Source organism: Thunnus thynnus, chromosome 1 (assembly GCF_963924715.1).
Source record: "Thunnus thynnus chromosome 1, fThuThy2.1, whole genome shotgun sequence".
NCBI classification, from domain to species: Eukaryota; Metazoa; Chordata; class Actinopteri; order Scombriformes; family Scombridae; genus Thunnus; species Thunnus thynnus.
In genome coordinates this window covers 4,441,954-4,462,519 of record NC_089517.1, presented here as the reverse complement: position 1 = coordinate 4,462,519, position 20,566 = coordinate 4,441,954, and the positions used below count along the sequence as shown (strand labels likewise).

Genomic DNA, 20,566 nt, shown 5'->3' with positions numbered 1-20,566 from the left:
AAAACAAGTGGCCAAAAATCAGTTAATGCAGGTTTAAGTTTATGGAACAATTGTGTTCATGATTAAAAGAAATCAAAGAATACATTAACCCCAACCTCCTCTGTCTGCATACTGTGTAGCTCTACAGGAGCTCTCTCAATCAGTTATTGTAGTTTACTGTCTTAACTTTCAAAAAGTGTTTTGTAGCGCTATAAAAGACAAGAGAAATACTATTACAATACATGCATGACTACTCTCCCTTCAGGTGTCTTTTCTATAATTACATCTGTGAATGGTTGCCCATTTTCTTGTTAACCTGGCAGATATATAAAAAAAATTGCCTTGAGCAGGTTACAATGAGTCTAACATCAAAAAAATGTTTGTTGAACACAAGTTTGTGTTTTCCCTTAAAACCACTTTGTGCATTTTGTTCCAGGAGAGATTAAAAACGGGTCTAATGAATCCATTTATCCCATCATTGGCACTGACACACGGGTGTTTGTGTTGTCTCCAGCTGCAGAGCTTGTTTAAAGCAGTTTATTTCAGTTCTCCTGCTTTGTTTCTCAGCTATGTGACTAGCCTATTTTTTCATGGTTTGCAAACAAGTCACGTTGTCGGGACAAAGCAAAGATCATTAAATCGTTAGTCTTTTCACAGTAAACTGTTTTCTGTCCATATCATGACGGGGGGAATGGTTCACAAGATAAGGACGAAGAATTTAAGGAAATTAGTAAGAAATGTAAGAATATGTATGTATTGTGCCAGAAATATCTCCTTCCTCAGGGAACACAAAGATGTATATGATATGAATGAAACAAACGAGCCGCCCCTTTGTATACTGCGGGCAAACATCTCAATCTGTGTGTGTGAGGAGAAATATTCCACTTGCAGTGCATAGTGATATATATCCTATATATATATGTATATATATATATATATGGGAGCAGCAACATGTGCCTGAACTGTGTATGCATGCTGTTTGTTAGGATTATGTTGTTGTCAGGTTACTGCACATCTTTGCAGTCAGGACTTGATTGTGTGAAATACTGGATATTTCCAGTATTTCACACAATAACAGTAAACAATCACAATAGAGGTTTTCTCCCATAGTGAAGGCTGGCAGGTGTTCAAATCAGGCAATTTAAATCCAACTGAAATTAAACTGCTTTTTTCTGTCTACCAAAAAAGTTATATTTAAGTTATATATAGTATATAATCTATATTTTATATTCTTTGATTTCTTGATGGCGCCCCCTAGTTTTATATGATTTTGATTAAATACTGTTCCATCATCCACTTATATAGAAGTCCTTATTTCCATACAGCCAATCAAATCTTTTCATAAAGCGATAACGTGTCGTTCTATCATCGGCAGAGCAGACGGTCACACTGAGCCTGATTGCATCCGGCTACACAACACAAGAGCCAAAGACTCTGAACAACAAGCCACATTAGCTTTCCTGCTAAAGTTTCCTTCTTATCTAACTTACAAACATGAAAAAATGTTCCCAAAGACCTTTTTTCTTCATTCTAATACTACAAAACTATTAACAATACATTAAAAAACATGTTGACATTATTTTTGACTGCAAAGAGGGATGATTAAATGTGATTTCAGTTGAACTTTAAAACATTAGACTAAAGCTGGATTCTCAATGATATTTATGAAATATTTAAATACATAAAATGATACTAGTGTCTTAACTGTGACTTCAGCCGTAACAGGAATGAGATATGAGATCCACAGACAGAGATACTCAGAAGTCATTGTATTACCGTTTATCTGAAACTACTTTCAAACTTTGTTCAAATGGTTTTGACATATGGTATTGCTCACATCTAGAATTCTGTTGGAATAGGTTGCCTGGATATTCGAAATGAATATCCTATGAATAGCAGTTTTTTTTTTCTTTCTGGCAGTAGTAAATGTCTGTGGAATATTATTATTTAACACAAAAGTAAAACCTCGGTGACATTTGAGCGTTTTGCTTTTCAGCGGACAGACTGTGGCTTAAAATGTGTTGCACGCTGTAATTTAACAAACTGCAGGAAATGCTGAAGGATCATTTTTCTTACCCTCACAACAAGCAGGAAAACACATGCTTCACAGCTCCCTATAGCAGCGGACAGGCATCAGAGCACCAAACAGTGGAGTGCATAGAGCCAATCACCCCTCAGGGGTTGTGGTGAAATTTGATTAAAAAGTTTGTTGGTAAATTAATTTTGACCAAACACAAGGGGCATGCTGATGCGGCTGTAGCCGTTAATTGGACTTGGCAATGGGGCAAGTCCACTCGTCAGCTCTGTGTGTGTAAAGCTGCGTTCGTGTCGAGCAGGACAATCAGTGTCCCTGCGGACTGTGTGTATTATCACCGAGGACCTAAATGAAGTGCCAGGATAAACATCCAGAGGAGGTGCGGCCTTGGCTAATGCACACACTCTCTAATGCCTTTCTGAGTGGAACAAGGACAGCAGTGTGTGATACTGACTGCATAATATATGCAAACACATATATAAAGTAACAACTGGTTATTTTATGTGCATCCCTCCCCAACACACACACACACACCTCCCCTTGATCTCCATCGCTCTGCCGCTCCATACATCCACACTCTCTCTTTGTAATTATAAATCTCCATGATCCTCTCTATCCCTTCCTCTTCCTCAGCTTCTCATATACAGTAGCGCTCCCTCGACTCTCTGCAGAAACCCGCATCATCATTCCTGCAAAGCTACACTTAATGACTTGCTGAACTCAGTCTTTTGGGTAATGAAGGATACACTTTGTCATAAAATGCTAGTCTCTCTCCTGAATGAGGTTCAGAGCAGGATGAAGCCTGGAGGACGGACCGGCTAATGGCTAGTGACCCCGCAGTATCACTACCCTTCAACACGGACAACAGGTATTAGCTGCTTAATGAACTCGATGCTAATGAAGAGCAGAGGGACTTCAGAGTCATCTATTGCTAGGTGAGCATGCATGATTCTGTGCAAATGACTGTGCTGCAGTGACAGTTCAGAGAAGCGGGGATCAAAACAAAAATACAAGAAGCAGAAGAACAGCAAGATCAGGAGTGAGGAGATCCTGGGAAAAAAACGTCTGTGATTTATTATGTAGTAAACTCATTAGATTCCTCAGTTGTTTTGCTGTTTTAGGACATCAAGTTGTCTTTGCACTGTTTCTTCAGATGCAGCCGACACTCCAGTTAGCATCATAGCATCAGTGTAAAAATGAAAGATTAATTACAGCATGTCAAACTAATGAGGATAGCATGTTTTAGACAAAAGACATAAACACTTCATAGTTTCTTAGAAGCTAATCCCTTTTCAAGCATGGCTGAATTTTTCATGTCCTCTGAGACCATCTAGTTTTCTGTGACATCTCATTAACCTCCCAGCCTAGAGCTACAATGGATTATGGGATTGAGAATGGGCAAATGAATCTACGGGTACATCCCAAGTCCCTTATTTGATCTTTCCTCGCTTGAACCGGAAGTAGTTCTGGTCCACAATCATAAAGGCCGTCCCAAAGCTCTTATTTCTGCTGCTCTTGTTAATTATAGGTCAACAAAAGAACCATAAACGACTTTCTTCAGTTATTAGAAAGATTTTTCTTTTCTGATCTGTTATTTCCCTCGTTAACTTTTATTATGGATAAAATGAAAGTAAAGTTGTCTTTCAGCAAGATAAATAACTACAGATAATTAATGCCTCTGAGCAGGACACAGTATAAATACAGAAAGCAGGTTTTTATTCATGTGCAGGTGTTTGTTAAACAGGTAACAGACTGCAGAGAGGAAACAGCTGCTGGCAGTGATAACTGTGCACCTTTTATTAGTGTCACCACAGTGCACATATGTGCGGACACAAACTCCATCAGAAGTCTCTGCAGCTGTTAAAGCTGACTGACAGCTGTGTCCAGCTGTGATCAGCTGCTGCTGTCACCAGAAACGGACATCGCTTCACATGATGCTTCAGAGGAAAGACGTCTCACTTCTCTAAAAACATGTTTCCTCATTTATTTCCTCATTTCCTCCCCTTGCATGGTTTCCTTGCGTCTCTCCATGCATCCTCAGTGGAAGGGACTAAGATGCATGTGAGGGAAACATGGATGCAATTTAAGGGACTTGGGATGCACCCCGAGTAATGTGTCATAATGCTAGTAAAACTGTCAGCAACTGATTTTTTGGCCACTTGGGGGAAGCAGAAATATATCATCACTTTCACACAAAGTTGATATGTTGAACTTGTTAGCAAACAGTTGTTTATTTCCACATCCAGCAGTTACGGAGCAACATTATCATTCATTTGGAGTCGTGTTTCTGTCCACCTGGTGAATGTAGGTCCAATATTCACTCTCTTTTAGCTCTGTTTTTGCTCTCTACCAACTCCTGAGGGAAATATCTGGCTCTTAAGCTGCTAAATGCTCCACTATGTTCACCAGCTAGTCTACAGCTACCTGTCTGTTTGCTGGTTGGTGCTCAGCAGGTAGTGTACAGTGGCTTTTTAGAGCTTTTTCTCTGAAAACAGCTGCCTGAGTGAACCAAAACAGTAAAATTGCAGCCAGACAGCTAAACAATGAGCTGGAACTCACTATAAGGAGATAAAGATATCTACATGTTCAACCCTAAAAGGCCTACCTTTTTGATTTACAACTCAAATATATGCCAGTTGGACAGGGTGTTTAATGAAATGTACAGCAAAAAAAACAAACTTTTTAGGTATTGAAAAAATGTTTAGGTATTTTACTGTAACTGTGTAAGCACTACATCATCAAGGTAGTTTTAAAACATTTGTTTTAGATTATTTTGGGGGCATTTTGCTGTTATATGACAGTAGAGTAGCGGATGTATGTTGCTGTCATATGGTATGCAGGCCACAGGTACTACCCAAAAAATTTAGCTACTCTACGTTTACTCCACATTTACTTGTTTAATTCTAAAGAGTATCTATTAAATTTCAATATATTTAAAAATGTTTATTTTAAATTAACTAAATCATTTTCTTTCAATTAGAAGTGTGACATTATCCCTTTTTGGCTTCCACAAAACTTTGTCCGTTTAACAGCAGACGTCCCACCGAGTCTTGTTTTCAGATTAAAACTCTCCCTTAATTCTTCCGTCAATTTATCAATTCTGTCATTTTAATTTACATACAAATGTAACTATTCCACTAAAGATGCACAGCAATGGCAGAAAACAATAAGACATCATAGAAAAATAGCTAAAGGCACACAAAATTTAAACTTAACTTAAGAAATACACCCAGACTGTGACTGTCACTCTTTAAAGATTGATTGTGTTTGTGCATTCTAGCTGTTTCAAAGCAGAAAAACTCAAACCGCTCTGAGGGAAAATACATTTTTGGACTCGCAACTCCACCGTTAGTGGGGAAGGATAAATAACAAGACAGAAATATATTCAAAACAAAATTGAAATTTGGTGTGTGTGTGTGTGTATGCACAGACAAAATGCTCAATTTGCTACAATAATGATGCTCTACATTGGGTTTTGGTTTGGTTTGTACCAGTTTGCACCGGCTCAGCTTCTTCACGATCATCTGTGTTTCTTCATGTTTGCCCTTGCAGACGTTGTGAGAGGTGAGACGTGAGCGTTTGTCTGATCGTCAAAGCGGGGGGACTATAAAGGCGCCAGGTATCTCCTCCCATCTCATAATTAACTCCACTAATGTTTGCTCGCGGTGGTTCGACTTTATCCGTTTTTTTTATCCGTGTGAGTTTAGGTTTTAAGTAAATGTATTATTATAGTAGGTGTGCTGTGAACTTTCTCGTACCAGTGGGTCTTCTGCTGAAGTCCTTGAACCTGGCGACCTTTCAGATAAAAACACTAAATAACAAGGGTGAGTGAGCCCCGGTGTCTAATTGTAATAGAAGTAATCTTCATGAAAGGCCACACTGCAGACTGTTCCCAGGGGTTTTTGTCTCTTATAGCAGCCTATCAGCTCCTACCGGGAGCTTAGTTCCTCCTTTCCTACGGTAAATTGCCTCCAGGCGGCCTCGACTTTGTTCCCTCTTGTCTCCCAATGGAGGGATGACCTTCCCATCTCATTCAGGACTGCATAGTCACTGCCTATGTACCGGTGGGGATTGAAAACTCATCTCTTCAAGAAACATGTCACGTCCAGCTCGGCCCTACCTTCCTCTCACTCCTCCAAATCACACCTCTGTCTCCTCGTCTTACTCCTGTCTTCTTAACCTCTTATACCTGCCACTTATTTCCTCTTATAAGTTATTTATTTCGTACTTCTCACAAACAAGTGTTTTCACCATGTATGAGTAGCCAAAGACAGGAAGTAGCCATGGAGCATATTCCTCTGTGCAATTGATGATTACGTTTTATTCTCTTTTTTATATATATATATATATAAAAGTGACCCTAGGATTCTGAGAAACTAAATAAACTAATAAGCTTTAGTGTTGTTGAGCACAGAGCTCAGAGAACATTAAAGTGATTCAAATTTAAAAGAAATAAAATGGCCGTTTTGGTTCATTTAAAAACACTTCTAAAATGAATAGACTCCAGTCAATAATGATACAAGACCTTCAAAAACACAAAGTAAGATGAGGAGTACATAAATAAGTTATAAATATACACACTTCTAATTTAGCCACTTAACTGAAACCTGAACAAAAACTGTTTCAGCAGAAAATACTCTTAACCCTGATGTGTTATTCTAGACTTTATTTAGAGGCCAAAACCAAAATGTGTTTGTCTGTCTCGATACGTTGTCCGTGGCCCCGAGCCCATAAGATCCTTCTGTAGAAATAAATCATTTAAAAGTACAGTCACAGACATATAGTTTAAATTTTAAAAAACTCTCAGTTATTTCCCAAAAAAGCTGATCAGCAGTCTGTAATTTTTAACCCTTTAACATCCACCCTTTTTATAGAATTTTCACCTATTCTTGCATACCCAAATGGAAAAGCTTATAACAGAAGAACTGTAAGGCCATGACGCATGTATTAGGCTTCATTTGACAAGTGACATCTTCTAGTTTCGGGAAATGTGCTTGTTTAGCATGTGGCTAAAACACAAACAAAACTACATCAGTTCAAATAAGGCTCAAAAAAAGTGTTTTTGGTCCTCGTCTATAATGAGTTATATTTGAATAACAATAATTAGGACATGCTTTATGCCAGAACTATGCAGAACACCATAAACCTTCTACATCTTGTCAACCTGTATAAAATTCCAGACCTCTAGGCCTAACCTTATGGTAGGACTGGTGTCCCCGAACCTCTCCAGTTATCTCCAATTGGCCAAATTGTGCCAATTGCTTTTACTCATTACTGTGTGATGCTAAACTGCTTACAACTGGCTTAACAAACATCACTCAAACAAGAGGAAATAGTGCATTTGTTGGGGACTATTTTTAGTGGCGGAAGAATCCACATTTGGTGCTCCAGTGAGTATTTCTGGCAGCAGGATGGTGTGTGTGTGTGTGGGATTGAATCAAAGTAAACTACAGTGTGTGTGTTCATGGTGATGAAGGGACATGTCACCTCGTGCAGCTGTGTGGCTAATTGACGTGTTTTTAATAGTTTTTGGAAACAACGGCGCTCTACGGCACAGAGGAATAAGAACAATACTTGTAAGTAGGATGAGTTCATTGTTGTTTTGTTTTTTTCATGGGATTTGATGACAAAAAGAAAAAGGCAGAAATATCAGCAGACTCATCCTAATGTCAGTGGATAAAGCCTGTTGAGGCTATAATCTGTGTTTGCGATATAAAATGTATTTATTCTTCCTCACTCACTGGAAAAAGAACAGAGAGTAACTAAAATGTAAAATATGAAAAACACGTGATAATCAAACTTGGTGAGGGGGGAAAAAAAGGGGGGGGGGGGCCTTGTAGAGCGTCTGAGTGGCAGCGAACCGAAACACATGCAAACACATCAAAAGCTGAAGCTGAGGCAGCAGCGTTGCACTGTGATGGATCTGTATGGATTTTGTTCAACTGAGCTGAAGAGTGGCACCGCGAGATAAGGAGAGAGAGGCACACAAGAGACAAACACAAGAGAGAGAGAAGAGAGAGAACAACAGCTGAGGGAAAAGCACAGGCAGCATTATGTTGTTGCACACCTTGACAGGCTTTCCCTAACATGGATGCCAGCAAGAGAAATCATGTGAAACTTGGCTCTTGTGGGGGACTTAGGCTGCACGAGGAAGAGCTGCAAAGAGAGGCAAATACATCATTCTAGGCGAGTGCAGTCAAGAGTTTACACACAGTTGTAAGAGACGTGTTTATTATGGCAGGATTGAGATTATATTTTGTTTCTGCAGCTGTTTCTCTTTGTAAAAGAATGATTGGAGAACACACTTCCCCTTTTTCACATAAAACAGTGTCAAATTTGGTTTATTTAACTAATTAATTGTGTGTCTTATGAAAATATAACAATATCTAAGGGGTTAAAAGTACACATACACCACGCTGTGTGGTGTAATTTTATAAGACTTATGATGTGCTGAAAGAAAAGTAAAATACAATGCATATTATTACTGTTAAAATGACAAGCATTAAGTAGAAGTGTGTTGAATTATCATTATATTGAAACTTGTGATTGATATATGGGCACAAAGATAATCTCACTCAGTACGCTGGATAAAATTGTAAGTGTGTTTTCATTAAACTTCACTTTAAAAAAAAAATAACCTCAAGAAAGGATCAAGAAATAAGGGTGTAAAAAAACCTTGAACAGTTATAAAAAATAAAAGAGCATAACTGGATAGAACTGGATATGCCAGGCATAACCAGTTCAGTTTGGGGATTTTAGGCCTGCAACAGGTGATGTAAAGAAATTATAATGGTGTAATTGGCTAGTATGAAGAGGTTGGACAATAGGTGTGCCCTATATAAGACAAAAGATATAAAAACTGGGGGCCTAGGGTCAGCCTTCCAGAGAATCCTGGTGAACCTTGTGTACACTGTATTGCTCTCCTTTTTTGCATTAAAGTACATTTTGCTGCTCAGAACTCTGACTCCTGATGATTCTTCTTTTTTTGAACATCAAAGAGAAGTTTTGTCCTTGAGTTAATTTAAAACTTTTTCCAACTGAGACCCAACGAACTGACACATTGCTTGTCCCCCTTTCATCTCAATTAGCCAATTTTGGAAGCTTCTGATTGGATCTTGAACCGCTCTTCTTGGCAGAATTGGTGCAGTTCAACCAAATGTTTTGGTCCAAACCCTTAATTTCAGCTTTACTTTGAAATCCCAAAACCACCATGTTTGTTTAGTCCTGCTGGAACACCAAATTGCATCCAGGATTGAACTTTCTAGCTGATGGTTTTGATGTTGTAATCTTCAGCAATGCTCCAGTTCCACTGGCAGCAGAACATGATGCTACCAGCACACCTGACATAGCGTTTAATGCCTCACCTTTCCTCCTCCTAACATACCTCTTGTCATTGTAGCTGAATAACATCATCTTTGTTTCATCTGACCAGAAAACTCCTCCAGAAGGGTTTTTTTTTCAGAGTAGCCTCTTGTAAAACTCTCTTGACTGAGGACAGAGTTTGTTTGTTTGTTTTTGGTGATTCTTGGATTACATTTTTACCCCTCTGGACCAGTTATCTCCCAGCGGTGGGTGACAGTTTGGGTTTTCTTCTTGGCAAAGACCATTCTTCCCAGTACTTTGCATTTAACAAACAGCTGTTTGCACTGATGATCTTGGATACCTGAAGTTACTTTGAGATGGTTCCAGGTGATACTTCTGAGATCTGTACTGAACTCTTTGGACTTTCCCATTGTAATGTTTGTGGCTCAATCTAGTGCAAGCTCTATTTATAAAGTCACAGAGTAATTCCCAGACAGAGTAATGGATGGATGTGAACTTTTTGCTATTAAACGCTGATAAAACTGAGTTATTAGTTGTTAGACCAGCAAAACATGAGCATCAGCATGAGAACCTGAGTGTCAATATTGATTATTTTCTCTTATTTTCAAATGCAGCCCTATTACGTTAAACATATCAGCAGTCATACATATATGTTCAGTTCTATGTTACGTGACAATAAATATTGTCAAAAAGTTTTTGAATTGTACAGTCCAGGTGATATGTGCCAAATTTGAGGTGATTTGTTCACTTTTTCATAAAAGCATGAAACCTGGACAGTTTGGGGCCCTGAACATTTTCAGAAATGGAGCCATTGCAAAAACACTTCATGGTGGCCATGACGACCAATTTACTTTCCGCCATAACCTAATTATGTATATTGCATAACACAGAAAAAGTGATGTCTACCCCCTATGTTTTTATGGCCAAGGATTACAATAATACCATATACAACATCATGAAACTGTTCAAGTTAATAGTTAATGGTGAATTCATTAATGCTGTGAGAAGGAAATCACAGTATAGGAATACCTAGGCTAGACTTTATAATATCGTGTCTGTTGCATGCATGTTGTGTAAAGTTTTAAAAGCTTGAATGTCCAATATATATATCAATTTGAACATCAATATAGCAGCAAACAAGTATTTGCTATGTAAAGATATAATGGTGCAGAGAATGAAGTCACGCTCCCTCTGTATGTGTTGTTATCCAAGCTTCTATGTCCTTTGTTCAGATAGCCGTACTGAATATACTGAAGTCAGGTATTGATTACATGCAGATGTTGATACAACTAGTAGGCTGCTTAAATATATATCACATTAAATAGTTAGACATTATGATCTTACAGACCTTTGCTTCAAGAAATTTTCTCTAACTGGACCTCTAGTTGAATACCCCTGCTTTAGAGAAAGTGGTCTTGGTCCAATCCCAAACAAATCCTGGAGCGTTTGTGGTGAGAATGTAAGCCAACCTCAATCAGACTCAAGTGCTAAGTGTACCCTGCAATTTTTGCTTTGCATGCTGGGATGTGATGACTGAGCGATGTGTGATCAGTGAGCTGGAGAGTGAATCAAGACCTGGACTTTCTTCCTGTGTTTAGGTTCTCGCTCTCGCCTCAGACACTATTGCAGACATAATTGAAATCCCCCCCAAACTTGTCTCTCTGTTTGACCCTTCAAAGGTCATCCATTACAAGAGACACACACAAAAAAAAAACCAAACGTATTCTCTGCTGGCTCAAAAGCTGCACATTGCTCATTGGTAATGGCACGTTAATGTAATGTGCTCGAGCATCGTCCGTTTCCGTGACAACAAATGGAGACCTGTGCCAAATTGATCAGTTCTGGGAAATGCGGACAGAGGATGGAGAATGGGGTTCACAAAGAAAACCTGATTGTTTGTGCTTTCCTGACTCCTTCCGCCCCTTGTGAAGAGAGGTGAGCTACCCATAAACCCTTGTGTTCAGGGGTCATTTCCTATAAGTCGGTTGAAATTGCACTGTCACCTCTATCAAGCCAGGACACGGCTTTTTTTAAAAAAGAGGACAGAGAGTCACATTTTTAGGTGTGTACTGAGGTTATTTGGGGGCAGCTTGAGTTGAAATGGCGTTACTGCTCTCAGCTGCCCAGATGAAACAAGATAAAAGGTAAACACTTCAGATCGAAAATACCTTCTCCCATCATGCATTTGTGAATATATACACTCACCGGCCACTTCATTAGGTACACCTGTGCAATCTAATGCAATCCAATACAACAGCTCTGCTATAAATTCTACATTTATGAAGCTTATACACTTTCAGTTTTTGCTGACATTATCAGAAAGATGATAATTCTACTTTATGTTTATTATTGAGGTCGTAGTGGGTGGTGGTGGTGGTTGTACTGGAATATTTTTGTCCACTCCATTAACATACATGAGGGGGGTAAAATATTAGGAACACTTTTTAATATAAAGCACTCCAGTACACCACCACAACCACCCACTATGACCTCAATAATAAACATGAAGTAGAATTATCACCTTTCTAATAATGTCAGCAAGAACTGAAAGTGATTAGATTGCACAGGTGTACCTGATGAAGTGGCCAGTGAGTGTATATTTATGTATTTTTATTGCTGTCTCTGCTTATATAGCTGCTTTTATGACTCTTCTGTTTCTCGTGATGGTGAAGTACTTTGTAAACTTTGTTTTTGAATACCTCTGCTGTTATCAATATCATCATATATGGACAATAACTTAACTTACTTAACTTAACAACCTATAAATGTGAATGTTTTTGCTGAGGTTAAAGGGGACCATAGACTGTATAAAAATATGGACGTAATTACCGTGACGTCACCCATTGGTTTCTGAAGAGTGGTTTTGAAGCTCAAAGCGAGCCGCTCTGGCCGTCGCCATCTTGGCAGTACGTGACTCTGCCTAACTCCCAGCCAATCAAAAATGGGCAAAGAGACGGGCCGAATGGCTGAAACAAACCACCTAGCGGCTGGCGGACCTGTCACTCAAAGCAGCCACGTCCTTCATAATGCAGAACTTTACGGCTTGATAAAATTTAAACGGGTGAGTTATAAAAAAATTCACCACCCGTACAGTTGTCATGAAAGAAGAAATTAGCTATAGAGACCAGGCTGTAAACATGTTTATTTCTATTGTAAAGTTGGGCATTTTAACATGGGGGTCTTTGGGGATTGACTTGCTTTTGGAGCCTCAAGTGGTCATTCAAGGAACTGCAGTTTTTGGCACTTCCACATTGGCTTCATTTTACAGCCCCAGAAGTTGCCGCTTGCTTGGCAGCAGCAGAAATGAGCCGTTAACACAACATTGACACAGCCAGCAGATATGGAGCAACCTGACAAACGTGAATCCAATATTCACTCTCCTTTTCCCTCTGGTTTGGTCTCCACCAACTCCTGAGAAAATATTTGGTTCTTTAGCTGCTAAATGATTCACTGTGTTCACCGGCTAGTTGCTAACATTGCCCTTCTGTTGTTTTGTGCTGGGCTGGTAGCGTACAGCGGGTTTAATTAGCTGAAAAACATCTTGAAACAACGTTAACAAGGCTGATGAGACTGAACCAGAGCAGTAAAGTTGTTTGTCACTACGAGCAATCACTTCACATTACGTTTTGTAATTTGATCTGTTAATATAAAAATATTGATTAGAGAAGCATTACGTTACACAATATGAGCTTTTATAAGCCCTGCAGACTCTTAAAGTGACTCTTCTATTCAACACATCAACATGATTCTGTCTCCTGTGAGCTCTCAGGACAGTAATCAACTGTTTTTGATGTTTCATTTGTTCTCATTGAAAATAATGACATAAAAATACCAATATAACTAAACTAACACAGTTCTGTCACCTCTGAAATTAATAAAAGTCTGAAGGCACAGATGAAATCACTGTTGATCAAAATGAAACACTCTATAAATCGCTTATGTAGCAACTCGCGTTTCCTCTGCTGGATTATTTTAAGAATTTCTATCATCTTAAACTGCTTCTTTGCAATGTTCTTTCCCTTCATCTTATCCTTCTTGCTCTTGATTATCTTTCTCATCATAATCACAATCTTTACATGATAATTTTCATCATAATTTGTCCTTATCTACCATTTTCTTTTCTTCTTCTTCTTCTTCTTCATCTACTTTTGAAGCATCTTCCTGAGTCTCCTCTTTTGTCATTGCCGTCTCATCCTCTTCCTCTTGTTGCTTCACCCCACTTCTGTCTGAGCTATTTATAATGCCTGGCAGAGCAACAAAGTCCTTCAACTGGACTGGAGTTTGGAGAGGGAAGGCAGCTCACAGCTTCACCAGATAATCTGGTTAGCTACAGTAGGAGACAACGCAAAAGGACAATCCTGTGGCCTTTTCTGTTCTTCAGTGTCCTTACTCAGAGAGCCCACTTCAAGTTTGAGCCACTTGTTACTTAAAGATTGTGCTTTATATGCATAGGAAGTCATGAGGATGTTGCTTTCAAAAGGGAAGAAACCCACACAGTATAATCTTGTATAAAGCAATCAAATAATTCTTTACAGTATCACATATACTACTAAATGGTTTTGCCAAACATGTGTGCAGTGTTACCACATATGGTAGATATATAGGGAGGTGATTGGGGTGGATTTGCAGCATACAAAGCGAAGGATAAGCCTGTGTTTGGTGGTTTTCCTCCTTGGTACGATTCACTTGTGCAGATCTGAACACTCATCTGCAATCATACCCATTAGAGGAGGTGGTCTCAGTCCGCAAACAAACAAATTCTGGGGGGGTTCGTTTATGGTGGGAGAATAATCTGACCCCCATCTGACCCGACTACAAGGCTGCAAATTTGAGCTAAACGGCTCCCGTGGCCAGGTGTGCTTTGTATGCTGGGATGAGCAAAATCAACAGCTGCTAGCAGCTAGTCGGAGAATGAAGCGAGGGCAGAGAGGAGCTTCTTCAGGACCTTCTTCCTCCCGCCCCAGAAGCATCCGACCAATAAGCAGAGAGAACGTTCACAACTGGCTTTTAGTGATGCTGTTACGGTGTTCCGCTGTGCTTCTTGAGCGATTGCTTGTAGTTAGGGGACGGGGCCAGGGGTAGTTAGATATCACTGATTGCTCACACACGCACACTAGTTGTTTGCTTTGTTGGCCTCATTAGGAGAAGGGGTGCTGTTCTTCTTGTGTTTGTTAAAAACCACTGAGAACAAGACATGAGGGGTTATTTTTGTTGTTTTCTTTGTGTTAGTAAGTTTATCTCTGATTTAGGAGTCCTCTTTTGGTTATATTGTTTTTTTTGAGTTGCTCAGCACCCGCCAGCCCCTCTCCCTCAGTTAGCAGTTTGCCTTTTGTGTATGTGACATCTGTGAATCACCGGCCTTCCTGTCAATAAATGACTATTTACCCAATCAACATTCTGGTTTTATGTTGCTTCCCTTTCCCCTAGTGAGCTGGGTTGTAACAGATGCATTTTGGTTCGCTCTGATTTTTTTCAACTCATCCACTGATTCAGATCACAGCAAACAGACAATAAGTCTGGAAATGCCCTCAGCTACTAAAACACAACCTACAAACTGTAGGTTTAAGTGGCTATAATAGATATTTTTATATCAACAATAGTTCTTCTACATGAAATTAAACGCTTGTCGTGATGAACTGACAAAGATCTTCACTGTGCAGAATGATCTATACATGCGTTATAAGTTTGACACTGGAAGTTTCTCCAGCTTCTCTAGAGGTGAGAAATGATCTGTGACATCACAACTAGCTGTAAAAAGCCACTGTACACTACCTGCTCAGCACCAAACAGCATATAGACACAGTTAGCTGTAGACTAGCTGGTGAACATAGCGGAGCATTTAGCAGCTAAAGAGCCAGATATTTCCCTCAGGAGTTGGTAGAGAGCAAAAACAGAGCTAAAAGAGAGTGAATATTGGACTTACATTCACCAGCTGGGTAGATTGAAACACTGCTGGATGTGGAAATAAACATCTGTTTCAACAGATCAGTTTAAAAGGTGATGATGAGTCAATGTTACGTTCACATTTTGTGTCTGCCAAGTGGATTAAAAATCAGTTAATGCAGGTTTAATGAAGAGGTTTTAACCACCTAATGAACAAGGAGGAGGGTAAAAGCTCAGAGAAAGCTTGTAAGTGGACGTTGACGTTATTTAATTATACATTCTGATCCCTTTCATACTCAAATATATATTTTATTTGAGTGCTTGGTTTAGAAGTTATTTGATTATTTGCTTTTTTTTTTTTTTGCAGGCAAGTTTGAAGACATCTCATCAACAAATCACAGCTGGACTTCATCTTGTCGGCTCCCCTCGGTGAATAATTGCTAAACTCTTTCCCCATCAGGCCAGTCTGATTCATACCAACTGGAAGAGCCTCCAGTTAACTGATCTGAATTAAGAGAGCAGGTGTTATCCATTAATCAAGATCCAGTGATGTAAGTGTTCTGCCTGAGAGAAATTGAGCCTTTTAAATTCACTCGATACATAACCGCTGCAACTAAACTCTGTTTATTTGCAAAACATCATGAAGAACGCTGTTATCATCCTGAGCTATGAAACAATGTAGGAGACTTTTAAATCGGTTACTGACCACAGGATTGATTTCCTCAGACCAATCAGGTAAGACCACGCATAAAATAAAACACAGTCCGTGTGAGAATAAGCTCAATATCCCCCATGAGATCCCTCCCATGGGGATAATGAGCTTATTTGAGCGGTTCAGGCTCACCGTGCAGCATCTTTATAGCAAAATAACATTCTTGCACAGATAATGAGCAAATGACAAATTCTGTTGTTGGGATGTAAGGAGGCAGAGTCTTTTCATGCTGTGGTGTATTAATCTAACATAGCATATTGGGAAAAGTTTTTTTATTTTCCAGTCTTCATCAGATTCACCTGTCATACAGCTGCACTATTCTGCAGGTGTGAGACAGACGGAGGAGGGAAAATAAGAGGGAACGATGAATAGATGGATGGAGGCACAAATAAAAGAGTCAGCCGAACTTCCAGAGTGAACTTGACATACTAGATTGAGTTTGTGTTTACCTCCTCTTCTTCCCTTTAACAGGGACATTACTGGGCAGTCAATACTTCATCCTTCTCTTCCCTTTAGCCTAAGTGGTGGTAGATTTACCTAACCCCTTGTCTTCAGTCTCCTGGCCCCCGGACAGCAATAAAAAACTGGTAAACAATGGGGAGGCTAGAGCACTCCAATAACAAAGGGGGGCTAAAGGGGCTTGTGTGACTCATTAAGTGTCAATAGCCCCTTCAAATCCCTCCAACCGCACACACACACACACACGGTTCATACAAACTGGACTCCCTCAGTACCAGTAAAAGAGTTTGAAGAGTCGAGAAGTGGAACCAGACAGCAGAAATGAGAAAGATATTGAGATGAAATAGCTTCATTTCCAACTTAAAGGTGCAATCAGTGCAATTTTTTTTTTTTTACTGTTCCATGTCACAAAACCTGAGTGTGTGTTGGGAGAGTTTGATAGAGCTGCTGATCAGCGACCGTGACTCAGTCATTACTTCACCAGATGCTGAAATGTCTTTTTTTTTTAAAACAAAAAACAAAACAAAAAAACTCACTTTCTTTGTTTGGCCTCAAACAAAAAACTCATCCACTTCTACTTTAGCCCATCATCATCTCAGATATGTTTTTTATTATTATTATTATATTCTGATTTTTCTACGCTAGTCAGGTTCAGAAACACTGTCCACACTTCTGCAAACTTATCTTCCGGAAATGATCTTTATATATAAGTATAAAGTAGTATTAGTTTACATTACAACAGCAAATATGTTTTGAATGAAATGTCCAAATTACATTTTTTGTCAACATAATGAGAAAATGTTAATTAATGTATCTGGCTAGTTGCAAAAATGTTGATATTGAACTTACGAGTAAAATGTCCCCTTTTTTTATTTTTGGTGCCAAAATATCCTAAATATCATTGACAATAGAGCGTTATTAATCTTATTTATGGTTATGTTTAGACACTGGCAGCACTTGGTTGAGTTCGGGGAAAGATCATGATTTTGGTTTAATAAAGAAAAAGTCCTGTGTTTATTAGCATTTAACCGAAACCTAGATCTTTACACTAAATCCCAGCGACCACTAGAGAGCACTGACAAGAATTATTTTTCAGTTGTCAAACATCCCACTCATATAATCAGTAATAATCAGTCTCATGACATATTTATGACATATATCGGTTACAACCTTTTAAAAATCAACTTTTTAACCAAGTTTGTTAGTTTAAAACATTTGTTTATATCATATCTTTATGTTAAAATTAATATCGGTGGAAGTGTTCTGTCAAAATTTTCGGCCTGAGGGTCAAAAATGCTCCATTACTCATAATACATGTAATTGTTGTGTCGTATGTCAGTGGAAGGAAAGCATGAAATGATTGCTGTAGCTACATATGGTAGACATGTGAGGATTTACATTTTACATGAATGTGAGACAAAGATGAACTAGAATTACTGGGTAATTTTTATTTAGTTTTTTTTACCTTGCAGTAGAATATGCAGGTTGAAGAGATTTTAGATGTGATGTCATCACTCCCAGATATACTTCAGTCTTGCTATATGATCTGATTACATTCGCATTACCTTTTCCAGGGTTTTTCCCACTTTTCACTGTGTCTGCAGCTGAGTTTGTGAAGAAATTTCATGACTGAGGCGAGCTGCTGTAACGTTTACTCACCGCTGGAGCAGTCCAGTCCTCCCCAGCCGGGCTCACACTGGCAGGTATCAGGAGAGACACACCGACCGTGGGCGCACTCCTCAGTGCACAACGCTTAGGAGAAAGAAGAGGACGTCGAGATTAATAACAAACTTTTAATTACATCTAAATAATAAAGTGATTGTGCTGTCTCTCATCTTAAGTTTGATAAATTGCCTCGGGCTGCAACTAACAATGATTTTCATCATCGATTAATCTGTCGATTATTTTTTGGGGGAATTGATTTGTCATTTGGTCTATAAAATGTGAAAATGGTGAAAAATGTCGACACCTGTTTCCAAAAGCCCAAGGTACAACTTAAAATGTCTTGTTTTGTGTCAACCAACAGTCCACAACCCAAAGACATTCAGTTTACTGTCATAGAGGACTAAAGAAACCAGAAAATATTCACATTTAAGAAGCTGGAATCTGAGAATGTTTGCATTTTTCTTAAAAAAATAGCTCAAAAATTGATTATCAGAGTAGTTGCCAAGATGCTTTTGATCTCAGGATGCTTTTGCTGTACCAGTGAATAAATCATGCGAGATGAGTGGTCGACAAACTACAACATAAACAGTGATCAGGTACACTCATCTAGAAACAAAACCTCACAAAATCCAAATAGAAGCAGCACTATTCATCAATACTGTATGTGCATGTGTATCTTTCCTTTATCAACAGTAATGCAGCATCTTGAATGAGTTATTCAGAACTACGACAGCTCATTACACTTTTTCAAAGACTGATCAGAAACATTTTTCCAGGTTTGATGTTTTGAAACCAATCTTTAAAGAGGACCTATTATGCTCATTTCAGCTCTAAATTTTTATTTTTGGACTCCACTAGAGTAGCTCTGCATGATTTAAAGTTCAAAAAACTCCTTATATATCTTATACTGGCCCTTTATGCAGCCCCTCAATATACACAGTTTCTCTTACGCTCCGTTTTAGCTCCTGTCTCTTTAAGGCCCGCCTCCCGATGAGCCCGCTCTGTTCTGATTGGTCAGCTTTACGTATCAGAGTTGTCATTGCAAACCAAACATTTACTGCTTTACTGCTTCAAATTAAAAGCTTTTCAATGACTAACTAATGGGAGACTTTTTATTGTGTATAATTTACAGGAAGTAAAATCGTGTTCCTCACTGACTTAGCAGAGCTTCGTTAGCGGCGCTAAAAACCGGTCGAAACAACAACATTTGAAGCTATTTGTTCAGCAGATCAGTTAGAAATAACGCAGGGAGGAAGAGTACAAGCAGAAACAGCCTCAGTGAGATGTTTTATGAAGAGCTGCAGACAACCAGCACACCTCCAACAGGTAAACTACTTATTTTACTTTGCTGTGCTGTGTAATGGCGTCGTAGCTTGGCGTAACTACTCTCAGAGCAGAGCAGTGAACTTGCGCGCTGTGCACGTAGCAGATGTCCATATAAAGAAATCCGTCATGAACTGACGTCAGCTTGGGCTGAAAGTAGAAAAAACTGTTGGAAACTGAGCGTTCAGAGCAGAATGAAGCTGCTGTTTTTTGCTCACAGGGATTAATGCTACATACGTTTACCTCATTATTTGACACGTCGGCCACTTTTAACATGAACATCTGACATTGTGACATTATATATGTATGTCTGAAAATAAGGAAAAGCATAATACGTCCCCTTTAAGTGCCGCAATGCAAAGTATCTTTTTATTTATTTCTCATTGAATGTTGTAAATTTTTAGCTACACTTGCAGCGTGGCTCTGGGACGGCAATGTCTGTCAGTCGACCACTTTAGTCCAGATTGAAATATCAACAACTATCGGTGCCTTGAAAGTCTGCAGTAAATTTTCATGATCGCCAGGATGAAGCTGCTACTGACATCTGTGAAAACATTTATTCATGAATAAACTTTACCTCTAGGAGAAATGTATGTGAACATTTTTTGAAATTTTCTTTTCAGTCGACCCATGAGGAACAGATTAATATATGACTGTAGAATATGTTCAGTACTGACGTTTGGCTCTGACCTTGTCACTCCCCACAAGGAAGCACCCAGCTCAGAAAAGTGGTGATAATAACTTCCCCCTTAAAGGAACCTGGACTCAGTCCCTATAGGTGGATGCTGCAGTAGAGATTTTTTTTATATTTTATTTTATATGAACAGCAGCAGCAAGTGTCAGCACTGACAGCTTAAGTACACCGCCGTAATCAAAAGGGTGCGTTGGATTTATGAGAGGGAGTCTGCTGACAACCTGAACTAGCTCTTAGGCTTGGTTTAATTTCTTTCATGGAGGCATTTTCATTGTGTGTGTGTGTGTGTGTGTGTGTGTGTGTGTGTGTGTGTGTGTGTGTGTGTGTGTCTCTATAATATTTGGATCAGCTGGATTGAAAATGGATCAATTCTTGTATGTGTGATTCCAGAAATCACCCTGCACTTGACAATTTATTTCACCATAAACTGTTACAAACAATAATGATGTTTTATGATGTGACAACGCTGTGGTTAAGGTCTGGTTAGGTTTAG

The 20,566-nt window shown here is 39.0% G+C and overlaps 1 protein-coding gene across 2 annotated transcripts in view; it reads right to left on the bottom strand.

Annotated features, from left to right (window-relative positions):
• Nucleotides 1–20,566, bottom strand: part of LOC137190552 (multiple epidermal growth factor-like domains protein 11) — a 174,238-nt gene that overhangs the window by 90,885 nt on the left and 62,787 nt on the right. For both annotated transcript variants that reach the window (XM_067600130.1, XM_067600182.1), the window contains exon 6: nucleotides 18,051–18,143. In XM_067600130.1, the coding sequence (XP_067456231.1) occupies nucleotides 18,051–18,143 (93 nt within the window). The remainder of the gene's footprint in view (nucleotides 1–18,050; nucleotides 18,144–20,566) is intronic.